This window comes from Scleropages formosus, chromosome 17 (genome assembly GCF_900964775.1).
Source record: "Scleropages formosus chromosome 17, fSclFor1.1, whole genome shotgun sequence".
NCBI lineage: Eukaryota > Metazoa > Chordata > Actinopteri > Osteoglossiformes > Osteoglossidae > Scleropages > Scleropages formosus.
Genome location: NC_041822.1, coordinates 8,395,927 through 8,411,288, shown reverse-complemented (window position 1 = coordinate 8,411,288; position 15,362 = coordinate 8,395,927). Strand labels below are relative to the sequence as shown.

At 41.6% G+C, this 15,362-nt stretch overlaps 1 protein-coding gene across 15 annotated transcripts in view; it reads left to right on the top strand.

Annotated features, from left to right (window-relative positions):
* Positions 1 to 15,362, top strand: part of cacna1ba (calcium channel, voltage-dependent, N type, alpha 1B subunit, a) — a 126,369-nt gene that overhangs the window by 37,242 nt on the left and 73,765 nt on the right. For all 15 annotated transcript variants that reach the window (XM_029259368.1, XM_029259367.1, XM_029259366.1 and 12 more), the window contains exons 4-6: positions 8,024 to 8,115; positions 8,606 to 8,758; positions 11,365 to 11,552. In XM_029259368.1, coding sequence (XP_029115201.1) covers positions 8,024 to 8,115; positions 8,606 to 8,758; positions 11,365 to 11,552 — 433 coding nt within the window. The remainder of the gene's footprint in view (positions 1 to 8,023; positions 8,116 to 8,605; positions 8,759 to 11,364; positions 11,553 to 15,362) is intronic.

The following is a 15,362-nucleotide window of genomic DNA, read 5'->3' as shown; positions in this document are numbered from 1 at the left end:
CAACTGGCTTGAGTTTGGGGTTATACAAACTTCCAATTCAAAATGGAGTGAAAAACATCATGTAGCCTCAAAACTGCATCCCTTTCAGAGCTAAGTGACCATCAATATCTTCTGGCTGCCAAAATCCTTCAGTCACATTTGTTTCATTTCCAGTCATCGTTAATAGAGAAGATGGACTCCTGAGTGATAAATTGTAAGACTTAAGGCACTGACAAGAGAGACCATACCGAGACCTTTAACTAGGATTGTTCACAGGTTAAAAATCATTTACATTGCCGAGTTGTACAAGACATTGTTGACTTTTTATTTTTATTGCCATCAAATTTGAGTTGTCTGGTGTCAAAACCAAGCATGTTCTTTGTTAGAAGTTCTGCTAAATTTATTCTCTACTGTTAACTGGTACAGCATTGTACTTTTGTCTTTGAACCCTCAATTCATAACCAAACTCTGTAGATCATTGAGGTTGAAGTTATAAGGTTGAGGATCATGGGACAGAGTGGACATGTGAGGGTGGTGGTCCATGCAGGTCGGACCGCAAGGACTGGGCACAGTTGCTGCGTAGCTAAGCCCCATGGTGTCTGGTTGATGAGTTTGCCTCTTCATAAGAGCCAAATGCAATGAAGGTGTCACGCTGAACTGAGGGAACTGGGACGGCTGGACCCAAGTGCAGAGTCGTTCGTCTGGATTCAAGGGATCAGGCAAGCTCTCAGTGTCGGGTGAATGGTCGGTCAATCGGCGGTCAGAGTCAGAGCGAGGGTCCATGGGCTTGGTCAGGGGACAAAGCAAAGGGTCGGTCAATCGACGGTCGGCGTTGGAACGAAGATCCGTGGACGTGGTCGGGAAACGAAGCGAAGTGTCGAAAACTGGAGGACGAGAACTGAGAACAAGGGTTGCGTGTAAACTGGACGTCACGAAGGAGGGCGGTTGTCCCTGACGAGACTCCGCAAAGGTATGGGAGCTGAGGAGGGTCTTTTAAAGGGTAAGCAGTTAGTCAGGTGCTAGACTGCAGTCAGGTGCTGTCGATTGAGTTGTGGGTGTGAACGTGACAGAAGGGAGTGTTGAGTGGCAAGAGCGCTAGCTTTGAGTTGAAGCCGGAGAAGCTCACAGGATTGTTTATGTGGCTGTGTCACACAGCAGAAGTGAGAATGTCTTGCGCCTTTAAAGCATATAATTTTCTCACCTCTTCACGAATTTCTTGACCTTATGTCTCCCGCTTAAGAAAACAACGAAATTGTTTGGTTTTTTTTTTTTCTTTTCCATGTCAAGGCCAATAGATTCAACAGATTGTAATTTAAAGCCATGAGTTAATACATTAATAAATGAAGTTAAATTAATGGAATGATCTCGCTGTCTTCAGTCTTTGGCCTTAAGCAGTCATAAAACTAGTACTACGGTCAGAATATTTCTTGTCCTCCTTCATGGTTACACTTTAAATTCAATGCAGTATTTATTTTGCACATCAAAATCTTTGAAGCTGATATAGCAGTAACTTAGCCCCCAGTGACAGGCCAAATAAGACAGAAATAAGAAATAATCTACAAAATGTGCTATAAATTTTACAGCATAAACTGAATTTATTTTCTTCAGACTAATCTTGTTTTTTTTCTAAACAAAAGAGCAGTAGTTAACTGTCACCAGACTGGGATACTATAGCCAGACAAAGCCTGTCTGTTGGGCGGCACTGGGTATTGCGGTTGTTACGTTCATTGTCTTGCTCTCCAGAGGCTCACAATTAATCCCCCCTCGTTTTGCAATATCCTTAACCATGGTACTCACCCTTGTTTACTCCAGTAAGAATACTCTGCTGTACTGAGTTGTCGGGACCACACGGACACAGTGGGCTCTTGAAGAGGTGTATGAGTGTGGCAAGAGACTGTATGATGAGTCACATTTCACTGTGTCAATGGATGTGCGTTTGTGTAACAACGGCTAGAGCAGCTCCGGGCCCCTGGGCGCGCGGCTCCGGTGTTAAGAGATTCTTGTGGTCCTGTAATTGTGTGATTCCTTTTTCCGGCTCCACCCTCACAGGCAGGCAGAGCTAATGCAGCACACCATGTTATTCTCTAGGGTGACCACTGCATCCCACTGCTCACCATTTCTTTCCTGCCAGAAGAGAACTTCCGTTTTCATCTTTGGATCGCAGTTTTCGACACACCATAAGTACTTGCTGAAAAGAGTTACAAGTCAGCATGGGTTGGTCTGAGACAGGACAACCTTTTTGCTATGTTAGTGTTTTTTGCACTGGAAAGCTGTTTGCTTCACAGGCACTGGCAGGATGTGAGCTGACCCATGCCATCCATATTTTGAAGGGTTGCATTTATTGCATTTATCTCAGGTAGGTAGTAAGTATTATTGCACAGGGGTGTCTTTGTGTCCACGCCAGCCCCAGTGTGACATTGGAGTATTTGTGACACATTGTCTAGCAATGTTGCCTGTTATATGTGTATTTATTTATGCATTCAGCTGATGAGAGATTAAACTTTTTTCTTAGTTACATATCTAGAAAGGCGTGAGAATTGTGTGTTTATATTTTGGCATGAGAACAGCACATACGCTTAGGAACAAACAAAACCACCATATTTCTAACATTTTACATAGTTTCAGATCCAGCGAAAGACCCGTGGAAGGCTTAATGCCAGATTCCCTCTAACAGTTGCTGACCTGGAAGCTTTTACCACAGTACATAGGTGGCCGCCTCTAAACTGCTGTGATCAGCAAAGTACCACTTCATGGCTTATATTAAGGCTCAGCTGCAGTGTTTTTATTTGTATGTATTGTCATTGTGGAAAGAAAATAGAATAGTGAAGGAAAGGCTATGAAATGTAAATAATTTTATTTGGAAATGGTCAGATCTTGGAGAATCCGTAACTTACAACGTACGCTCGTAAGTACCAGTGTACAGTAAAATAATCTTTTCGCAGAGGGGTATGAGTGTCATGCCCACGGCCTTGCGCACGACACCCACGCCTGCCTCTGATCAAGGAGGCACGGTATACAGGGGCCGGGACTCCACACCTGCTCACGGAGCCTCATCTTGAGCAACCACCGCGTGCTTCGCATCATCGACTCTCTCTTGCTCTCTGTTTCCTGGCTTCCGAGCCTGACTGTGTGTTCCCGACTACGTCCCTGGCCTCATCCTACGAAACTATGCCCGCGCATCGCCTGACCCACCCCCTGTCCCCGACCACGGTTTTTCCCTGCCCTTTCGGATTTGTTCGAAATAAACGCAGCCGTGATTAGGTTCACCATAACAACTCCTCGGCTTCCCTTCTTCTGAGATGACAATGTGATTCTGTTTGCCTAACCCATAGTGCAGTGCTGCAAAACCGGTCAGTGGTTTGTGCTGACATTTAGAAAAATGAATCAAATTAAATTTTTAAAGAATTTTTTTTGCCAAAAGACTGTATGCATTGTCAGATCTTTAGTATGGCTGCCATTTCATCTACTGTGTAACACAATTTTCTCAGTAGGACTCAGTAGGTGAGCACACATGTCCAGATGATTCCTACAGCTCAAGCGACCTCATCTTGTCTATGGGCCAGTCTTGTCAGAATTCCACCCTCGTGTCCATTCTGGAATTTTAGCTGTATCTAAATGATTTCTTTCGTACTCACAACACATGTGCATGTTCCAGACTCAGGATTACTCCTGTGAACGGAGCAAATTGAGAACTTTCATTGCTCCACTTTTAGCTGCAGGCTGGGGAGAATCTTGTTTACTGGGCCTGTTTTTTCCTCATCGGGACAGTTTAGGCATGGTCCTCCTAATGAGAGTGAAGGAAGGAGAAGGGAAGGAAGGAGGGCAATGAGCACAGATGGAGTGAGATATTAATGATCTTTACTAGGCTGTTGATTGTGAGGTGATTAAACGTTCTGGTGTCAGCACATCATCTTTTTTTACTATGACACTTCAAGTTGCACTCCTAATTTGTAAACTTATCCAAAACTAACCAGAAACATTGCATTAACGTTTGTGTTATTCTAAAAATCTAAGCAAGAGTAAGCCATATATTCACAAAATCACAATATATTATCAACGGCTTAGTGTACAAGTGTCCATTCATCCATTGTTGTTGTTTTTTAATCAGTTTTTGTTGTTTGTTTGTTTGTTTGTTTGTTTGAAATTTCAGTCAGGCCCTGGGTTTAGGGATTATTTTTTCCAGTTTTCCTCATTTGACTTTGGGTTTTTTTTTGTTTCTGGTGCTTTGATTCACTCTGGAGGAAAATGTGCTCGAACAAATACGTAACTGATTAATTGATGTGCAGAATAGGAAACTGGTGAGAAGAATCCTCTCTCCCTAATTTATATTCTTGCAATGGTCAAGAAAGTATGGTGTAATTAATATCCCCAGGCTTTGAGTACAGCTGCAATCTGGACAGTGATTCTGGTATTCTGACACCGAAAACAAACAAATTGGATATTTTGGAACAGACATGAGTTACATTGATGCTGACTGGCCCCTGATTACAATGAGCTCCCTATTGGCGGATTAACCTGACCTCAATACTTCAGTTGGTCTAGAGTAAGTGGAAAAAGAGCAATTTTTGGCCATGACGAGTCACCACGGACCACTCTGTTATAATCCTCTTCTTCACGCCTGCAGTGGAGCCTTAATACACCTCATAAATACTAAAGTTCCAAACCATTACAATTGGCAGTTCCATTTGTCAGTAGCCCGAAGTCCTGTAAGGAATATTTGCAGTTGTTAAGTCAAGGGCTGTTGTGCTGATGTCTGAGAGCTTTGTAATACTTTATTATGACAACCTTTCACTGCAGTGTTGCCCTTTATATTGCAACAGAGGTAATTGAGAGCCCAAGAGTTCTCAGTGGCCTTTCAGGGATGCTCCTCCTCTTGTTTAATGAGGTTTACATGCACTTGAAGCTCATTGATTGTGTGCGTTAATTCCTTGCAGAGTTCCACTTGAAGCAGGGCACAGATAAGAGATAAGTGTTTCTCTTCTGTGCAGTTCTTCGTATCACCCTTGGTCGGTAGCCAGGCTCTTGGTGCTCTGTGCCCAGCAGAGGCTCATGATCAGAACTGAAGAGCTGACTGAAACCTTCAAAGCCATTGTGCGTGATGACAATAATCCTGTGATCAATGATGCAAATGACAAGAGAGCATGTGATGGATGAATGCTCATTGCTGGTGGTTTTACGTTGTATCTGAAGGTGGTTTTATGTTGAAGGTAAAGGATGTGCAGCAGCCATTGCTCTTACGACCTGTTCTCACTCTTCTAGCTGCTGTGGTGGGATTAGGCATGTGTGTTCGGCTCATTTCCTTGCCTCTCACGCTGTGTCTTACTCGGGCATCTGTTTACTTCAAAAACTTAGGAAACACACAGCTGCGTAGCTGCTTGTGCCCTTTACCCAAATGAAATCGTATACAGTATGCAACATGCCTGAATGATAATTTAACACTGGTCTCCCTTATTCTGCTCTTTTTTTCCTTCACTAATGCAGTTATTTTGAGCAGACTAGTTCCTTTTTCACAAATACAGCTCAAAGTGCTGTTTTTGTTTGCGTAAGTAATCAACATTATGGATGACAGATGACGGCGTCCCTCCTCGCTGTGGCTGCAGGGAGTAAATCACAGTCAGCTGGCCATTGATAGTTCCTGCTCCTTTTCATTTCTATGGGCATATACTGTAAATTCTGAATATGTATTAATCATAAAAAGACAAACAGCATTGCATTGTCTGTTATCTCTTTGAGTATCAAAAATTAATTTGTTTTTATAGCAATATGTTGTGATCCAGTTAGCATAGCACATGGTGACGTAAAGAGTAAACAGACGATGTGAAAACTGAATTGGTGTGAAGATGGTCCAAGATGAGACAAGCGATTAAAACATTAAAAAAGTCATTCTTGGTTTGGCACTTCAGAAAGCAAAAAGTTTGAAATATTGACTCCTTTTTCTGTATCTGTTTGTATGCAGTTTGTATTGTAATTTTTCTGAACATTCTGCTAAGACTCACATTAGTGAGTGTGTCGCTGCTCAAGGCTGGCGATTTGTGCTGGTATGCATGTGTGATGCTGAACGTGCTTTCAATAGCCACATACGTTCCTGTAGCAACAGCACAATTTTCCATGAATGTACCAGTATGGACATATTGTCAAAGCTGTTGCAATAAATAAGGGAAGGGATAGGTGACATTCTAAATAATTTAACAGGTCTCCAATGGGGATGTCCCTGGGATACCTATTTCCTCTCAGTGAGGATGTATTTTTTTTTTTTTTTTTTTTTTTTTTACTCTGCCAGTCTGAGTTAGTGTTTGGATGTCCAGTGGTGCTAAAGGTGAATGGAAGAAGAAAAGTAAGAGACAGGGTATAGCAGAAAAGGAAAAAGAGCTGTGTGAAGACATCCTATCATTCCTTGCCATTAAGGAATACGGTTTTCATTGTACAGTACTGTCCACAGTGGTACGATTTAAAGTCTCATGTGAACGTAGAGCTTAGTAGTGAGTGATCAGGGAGGCAGGTTGTACAGACATGGCTTGTCTGGGATCTTAGGAGACAGCTCTGTTTCCTCTGCTCGGGCCAGCATCTGTGTGCCAGAGCAGAGCTGAGACCCGTCCCTGTCACTGTCTTGAGTACCGCTGAGCTAAATGACCACTGACGAGGGGGGATTGTGAATGTAATCTGAAAGTATGGGATCTGATATAAAAGGAGCTTAATTTTAAATGTGTTTCAGTGCCATGGCCCTTTTTACCCAGATTTCCATCAATCAGCTAGTCATCCAATGACAGAAAGACACTCTGTTTCCCACCCTTTGAGTGTTATCTGCTCTGTTGTTCTTATCCTGCTTATTGTTGCACATTTTGGTTATTCTGCTCCCTTTTATACTCGTTTCGTTTCTGCCACCACCTGCCTTCTCTTCCTACTCCCTCACCCCCTATTTCTTTCCCATGCTATTCCTCTCTCCTCAATCCATTGCTTTGTCTGGCACAGCCCTTACCCTCAGGCTGCTCATGCGGGTGGGACACCATTCTGCCATTTCGTTTGGCAAGGAGGACTGCAGAAGCAGCCAGTGCTTGGCGGGAGGGCCCAGACAGGCAGGGACCTGCTGGGCAGACAGTCCTGGGTGATGGAGTGCACCACAGAGATGCTCCCCCCTTCCCTCTGCATTCCTCTGCTTCTGAAGCCTGAGTGCTGACATATTAGGCTGTTAGCGATGAGGACTGGAACTGTTAAGGCCTAAGGCTCATGATTATGCAAACTCCAAGATGGGGAAGGAAGATGCACCAACTCATTTACTAGGGAAGCCCACCTAGTTTCAATCATTGATGGTTTTCATCTTAATTTACTTTAATGAGGCATTGCAAGAACTGATACTCCACGTCACTATTCATCTTGAGGTTCATCTGATCACAAGTCCACTGTTGCAGGACATATATATTCTCAGTATCTGCTCCCACATTAATCTCACCCTTAATCTCTGTGACAGGCTTGTCCTCAATGACAGCTCATAGCAGAGCTCTTCACAGGGTCTTTTGTCTGCTCATGACTGATAATCAAGTTTAGTTTTGGAATGTGTTGGGATGAAGACAGTTGTCTGACACAATTCTGTCTCTTTCGCATTCCCTTTCCTCTGCACTTCTTCACATTGCAATGGTTTGTCAACCTCCAGTTGTGACTTTATTATTCTTTTTGGTATTAAACAATGTAAAGAAGGTGGCATGATGGCCTCACAGGTCCTGGGTTGTGTTTTTGAGTCTGTGTAGAGACTGCGTATTCATTTTGGGTCTTCCTGGTGCTCTGGTTTCCTCCCACAGTCCAAAGACAGACCCATGTTTCAGGTGAATTAAAGACTGAATTGCCCTTAGTGTGTGTTTGTATGGGTGAATGAGTGTGTGTGACTGCCCTAGATGGTCCATGGTGTATCCTGCCTCAATCTTTCCTCTTCTAGGATAGGTGGTGACCCCATTGACATTGAAGTTGTAAAGTGCTTTTTGGTAATGGATGGCTGGATGGAACAATGTAAGGTTTCTTTCAGTTTTTAATGTTTTTTTTTGCGCTCTTGTAGGATTCTGGCCACTGTGGGCTCTGACTTTGATCTGCGGACCCTCAGGGCTGTGCGAGTCCTACGTCCTCTCAAACTTGTGTCTGGAATTCCAAGTGAGTGATATTCATATGTTCCAGCATAAACTGATTAATATTCAGTATTTAGTTGAATGCATTTATATAAACGTGCAAAGTTCCTGAAATCACATTTATTGATTTGGCTAATGTTTTTCTCTGAAACGACTTACATTATTCAGTTACGTAGAATTATTTACCCATTTATACAGCTGGGTAATTTTACCGGAGCAATTAAGGGTAAGTACCTTGCTTAAGGGTACTATAGCTGGAGGTGGGATTTAGACTTTTGGTCCAAAGGCTGCAGGTCTAACCACTATGCTATCAGCTGCCCAGTAACACTTGTTCTTTCCATTGCGTGTGTTGTTTACCTAGCTGTTTATTATTTAGTAATCTCCCCCCCCCCCCCAAAGTATTGCCCTTAAAAATAACATCTGAACTGGTTATCTTAATTTTTGCTCAGGAAATAGGAATGCCTGTTGGCCTGTTTCTTCAGTTGGATGTTTTCATCTTCTCTCTCTGCTTTCAGGCCTCCAGGTAGTGCTGAAGTCCATCATGAAGGCCATGGTGCCCCTGCTCCAGATAGGTCTCCTGCTTTTCTTTGCCATTGTCATGTTCGCCATCATTGGTGTAGAGTTCTACATGGGCAAGTTCCACTACACCTGCTTCAGGATTGACACGGGTATGAACTCTGTCTGTCACATTATAAGGATATCCAGATTTTCCCACTAATACAGTAATGCTGAAGCGTGGCCAATTTATTTTTTTTTTAAATGTTTCCTGTAATATTTTGCGTTATAATAAGGTTGAGGTGAGTATTGAAAAAATGCCAATGTGACTATATTTTTGTATGTATAAACATACATTGTGGTGTTAGCGATCCCCTGAAACTGTTTTTAGTAGTAGCCAAAACTATGTCCTATATTTCTCACTCTCTCACACACACACACACACACACACACACACACACACACACACACACACTGTCTGAAGCCGCTTGTCCCTACTGGGGTCGTGGTGAACCGGAGCATAACCCAGCAACAAAGGGCGTAAGGCTGGAAGGGGAGGAGACGCACCCAGGACGGGACGCCAGTCCGTCATAAGGCACCCAAAGTGGACTCAAACCCCAGACCCGCCAGAGAGCGGGACCCTGCCAAACCTGCCACGCCACCGCACCCCCCTGACTATATTTCAGCTTTTTTTTTTTATAAAATTTATTGATTAGTATATACAGTGCCTGGTTTCCAGTGATATTCTTATTGGAAACAGAAAACAACAGCAGAATGTTTAGATACACTTTTAAATGATCTGTTTGTTAAACAAATTTAAATCATATAATCAGTATCTACAGTATATACTGATAATATATCTATATCTGATATCAATATCAGTATCCATATATTGATAAATAATTGAGTGGCAGATTTGTACTGAAACTGTTGGCACATTAAGCATGCGTATGTACTGTAAATGCTGCCTTTGTTATTTTCAGGGTTCATACAGTATTTGTATTATCCTGAAATGGGGAAAGCTGTTTTCTTTAAAAACTGAACCATGTGAGGAAGGGAAGAAGATAGCGGAAAACAGGAATATTTATTACCTTTGATGTGCAATATTTTATATATTTTTCTGTATCTTATTTTGAAAAATTCATTGTAAAGGTTGTGTATTTTGGAGTTTGTTTACATTAATAATACATCAGTACGAAGATTTAGGACACCAGTAGGGAAATTTGCACTGCACTGTTACAGATACTGTAGTTTGGTGTGACTAATTCAGATTTAGCTGTCTGCATGGCAAAACTGAGTTTATAAGTGTGGATCTCATTGTATGTGAACATATATAATTTTCAGATAATCAAAAGAGGTAAAAAGAGGAGAATGGGTGGCTTTGATACGTTATGCTGTCTTCACTAAATAGGTACAGATTTTTTGTCCAGTTGTCCCAGACATTCACACATACACTTGTGAATGATGGACCCTGCAGTGTTTACTGTTTGCATCCAGAAAAGGAACAGTAATACTCCCTGACCTCCAACATATCTTTAGGATGCACCCAAACATACCTGCAGACCGAGCATCCTTTGATATATTATAGCACTATGTATATAAGCCTGACTATATACCTTAAATTACATAAGCACTAATCGTTGGAGCGCTTACATAAGAGTCTAGGGAGAATACATCCAGTAACGTCAGCAATATGTACATATTGAACCCTGTGTGCTCAGTGGCCCAAGGAAACCCTACCAAAACACCTGACAGCTATATTATTCCAGTGATCTTCTTCTGCCCCACCTTGAGATCAGACATCTATGCTTTAGGTCTTAGCATGATGGTAACCATGATATCTTTTGACCATTGTACAGGAAATGACCAGCACTCAATGCCTCTCTCACAGGTCTAAGCTAGGCTAGATGGCTGCTCATCTGACAGACGGCTGGAGACTTTCAATGATCTGATAGACAATTAGAGACTAGTTGCTTTCATCTGGTCTCTACTGTGGATCCATTGCTTGCTCATTATAGGAGTTAGAGATCATATTGAAGGAACTATCAGATGTGTGCAGCATATGGAGCAGAATAGCAACCTTCAGTTAGATGTCTTTGGAGACCTCGGACTGGAGAACCTCCTTTGGGAGTTGAAAACTGTTCAAGTATAATCCCGTAAGATTTTCTTTCCTCATGTATACAGTAAAACTATAGTACAAGAAAGGTATGGAAGATTCCTGAATGCTGTAACAGAAAGTTGCATGAAGGTGGAGAGATTGTTTATTTGCAGTCATTTTAGCAGCCTTTCTAATTACAAGCATAATTTTTAAAAGGTGATCCCCTTCGGTCTCCCATTGATTTGAACACTCATACAGCTTCATACATTCAGCTGACACTTTTCTCCAAGGCAACATACAGGGTTAGGCTTACAATAGTACGGTGCTTTTTCCTTTTTACATAGTGACTATAAAGAGATAAGTGATGGTAATAATCAGGTTGAGACAATGTGCTAAAGAAACTGCTGGATTGCTGGAAGATTCATTTCGCAGGCAGCATGTTCTGATGAGCAGAAGCTATTAGCCAGCAGACAGTTGTATGGCAAGACTTGACAAATGATGGTCCTAGTTTTGGATCTGGACCTCAGATCAATACATTGTAGAAAAAGAAAAAAGAAATTTGTTTAGTTATATGCTGTAGCACTTTATGGTAAACACTGACACAATTGTATGTCTGAAAAACAAAGTTGTGCATCCCATTATGCTTCTCTTCACCTGGTTTTGCGTGATCTGTGCTTGCAGGAGAGCAGGTGGCAGACTTCCCTTGTGGCCAGGAGCCGCCGTCCCGGACCTGTTCCAACGGCACCAAGTGCCAGGAGTACTGGACTGGCCCAAACTTTGGCATCACCAACTTCGACAACATCCTCTTTGCAGTGCTAACCGTCTTCCAGTGCATCACCATGGAGGGCTGGGTGGACATCCTGTACAATGTGAGTTCTGAGTGTCTCCTTCAGTCCATACAATGTCACCCAGATCCATACAGTCAAATGCAGTTACTCATGGGTTGGAAATGTTATATTATGTTATTTAAGTTAAACACACTGTATATTTTTACATCAGACTTTGGAACAATTTGGAAATTGCACAGTCATCTGTTGCTGTCAGTTATTTATATTGTATTTGTTTGTAAAAGATTTCATCCTCACAAGGGGCAGTCTAAATTTTATTTTGGCACAAAGTTATTACACATTTGAAATCATTTCATGAACATGCTTTTTTGCAAGATTTCTTTACACAGGTTGACTTTAAATTTGTTTTGAGCAATCAGTTTCAGCTCAGTTAAAACTAAATATGTTTGAAGTTTTCAACGTATCCCATATATACCAGAATTTCCATAAGACAATTATATTTCTTTTCCAAGGGAGACCTGGTCCAGTTGTATGTTTCATGAAACTGTAAACTACATCTTGACACAAATCATTTGAGCTCCTGGAAGAGAATGGGTCTAAAAATTCATCAATAGAAATGAATGAAAGGGGTAAATGGCTCAATTAGTTGGCTGTGAGTTATGAGGTGTTCACTTGCATTTTGGTGTTGGAATCAGAAGATGCTGGTTTTATTGAGAACCTTTTCCTTCTGTGTCCATGATATCTCCTCAGGCCTTTGTTTCCCCTTTTGCACCTCCTTTTGGCTGACAGGTGTCTTGTGGAGGGTGATAGTTTGATTTGCCAGAGTTTTAACTTTCCTTGTCTAATGTTTCAAACTGTTTTAATTTATGATGTTTTCGCAGACATAATAGAATATGCTGACCATCATCTCTGAGGCAGTCTTACGGCGAATACCTTGCTGTACTAAATTGCTATGTTATTTTAATTGCTTTCTGTGTTCTATGTTGTTCCCAGTGTCCTATCACATTACATCCCATCATTACCCAGTAATTGATCTCTGCATACTCACTATAAATGCCTTTAGTTCTTTTTTTCTGATTTCTCTGAGTAATGCATTAACTGGAAATGCATATATCCAGCTCAGCATTATGTTTCTGACTGAGATCTTCATCAAGTATAAAAACACAGTGAATCAGTTGGATTCCCAACAGGTTTCTGGGAGTGGACTTCGGGATAACTGGTTGTGGCCGCTTCCATTTTCTTCTGCCAAACAGAAAGAGTTTGCAACTGAAACCTTAATGTATGGCGGATGCTGAGTTCTTTGCTCTATACCTTGTGTGTGTCATTTCATGGTTGCCTGGCTGCACAGGGGGACGATGACCTGGGTTCCAGTAGCTTTACCAAATGTAATTTGAAGTGTCCCTGATTTGAATGGGGCACGGGGAACCATCTCGTCTCTGGCTGTTATTGTTCTGCAACCACTTTATCAGTTCCCACCTTTATCTTAATCTCATAGCAGCTGGTAGCTTATGGGAAAGAAGAAGACTGCTGGCCGTGCACGGCTCTGATTACATCTAATCGCTTTTTGGGGCATAAAAATTGTAGGCGTTAAGAGCTGTTGATTAGTAGTAATTATTACAAGCAGTAATTAAAAGCTCTAATTAGACCTGGTGTTGTGCTCTGTTTATAATTTAGTTTACGCAATATACAGTGTGTTGTCTCTTTGTATACTGTGTGTACAAATACATTCATCCAACACTTTTCTCCAAAGCAACGTACAATGTTATGCTAGCTACAATAATTTACTTATTTATACAGCTGGTTAATTTTACTAGAGCAATTCAGGGTAAGTACCTTTCTCAAGTGTACTACAGCTGGCGGTGGGATTAAAACCTGCAGCCTTTGGGTCCAACGACAGCAGCTCTAACCACTACACTACCACCTGTCCCAATATAGAAATGTACACGTATGTGTCATGCACAAATGCACATGTAATTGGTAAGGCCGTTGCATGTGTGTAAATCAGTATACAATCCCACTGAAAAGTGTGAGTACATGTGGACAACTTAAGCAATATTTGTATGGTGCATCAGTGGTGAAAACAAAGGAACATACCAACAACATCTCTGACATGTTGGCTCATTTCCTGCTCACACGTATGAGCTGCCAAAAATCCTCAAGGAGAAAAAACTTTTTTTCCCAGCAAGTGTTATCAAACTTTTGACTGGTAGTTGTATGTTTATGTATACATACCACTGAATTTTTTAAATTGTCTGTATTGGCAGCAGTTAATTGGTGCTAGATTTATGTAGTAATATTATGCCACTTTAGGGGGTGCGGTGGCGCAGTGGGTTGGACCGCAGTCCTGCTCTCCGGTGGGTCTGGGGTTCAAGTCCCGCTTGGGGTGCCTTGCGGCGGACTGGCGTCCCGTCCTGGGTGTGTCCCCTTCCTCCTCTGGCCTTACGCCCTGTGTTGCCGGGTAGGCTCCGGTTCCCCGTGACCCCGTAAGGGACGAGCGGTTCTGAAGGTGTGTGTGTGTGTATTATGCCACTTTTTGGGAACAACAAATGAAAGTAAGAGGGGAATATAGAGGTATTGTTATACCGGTACTTTCATTGAAACATTGCTGGTGTTATTCTTTTATGTAGTTCTTAACTGTGTGATCATTCATCTTTCAGCAGTAGAGAAACATTCTCTCAATCAGATTGCCGAGCACTTGATTATATGTTAACTGGTAGGTTGGTGCTGTATGTTGAACTGCTTTGCTTGTGAAACCCCAGGGTGCTGGTGAACAGAGCCACTATTATCATTAAAGTAGTGACTTAGTTGTTTTTCTTCTTCAAGGTATGACTCATTTCACCCTTTCAAACAATTTCACAAATTTTCCAAATATCCTTAAGATCATTTCTCACTTTGTCCTCAGTGTGCCCCCAAGGTGCTACATGTAATATCACTTCAGGTCTGTTATTCTGACGTTTTTTGACAGTGAACAGTCAAATTATGACATTAAAACGCAGAAAGATGCCATTTAAATTCAGTATGTACAATGTTGTATTTGAATTTAAAAATGTATGTATTTGAGTGTATTTGAATGTATTTAAATTTAAAATACTAGCAGGTAGCATACTGTTTACAACGGTTACCTTGCAACTAAAGGCCCTGGGTTCATCAACGCTAGTGCTCTTGTACCCTCGAGAAAGGAACTCGCCCTGAATTGTTCCAGTAAAAATTTCCCAAGTGTGTAAATATTTGTAAGTTGCCTAACATCTTGTAACTTTTGAGAAAAGTGTCATCTAAATGAATAAATGTAAATAAATAAAATAACGATAGTGTTGAGAGCAAGGTCAATAGCTGGTCCTACGATCCTCTTTTAAGGTGACTGTTAGGGTCCGAGAGGTTAACCTCAGTGTGCCATGAGCTCTGTCCTGTCGTCTGTGTGGGACTACTGTAAGGGGATGGCTCGGAGCTTGGTTGAGGTGCACACCAGCTGTTCACTAATCTTTTGTCTATGGTCTTTTTTTTTTTTTGGCTACCTGCCCTGGTTATTTAAGGGCATATAAACCCAAACAATTCCATAGATAATAATGCCAGTGTGACAGGCTCTTTAAAGAGGAAGCATGTGTTTATCAGTGGATGGCTTCCCTAAGTAAAGATAGATAAAGAATATTGGTTTTTTTTTTTGGTTTCCCTCATATGGCCTGCAATTCAAAGATTCCATGATGCGGTAGAATCGTGGAAACAAGAGCTTACATAAATATGACAGAAACTTGTGTCAAAACACCAGACTTGCATGGGTAAGTGCTGACATTCATAAATGACATTATTCACTTGATTCCCCTGACAGACACCCATTCTGTCCGCTTCAGTCGCTGTTGTAGCGTAAGATTTTGCTACAACTGTACTTCATAAAAT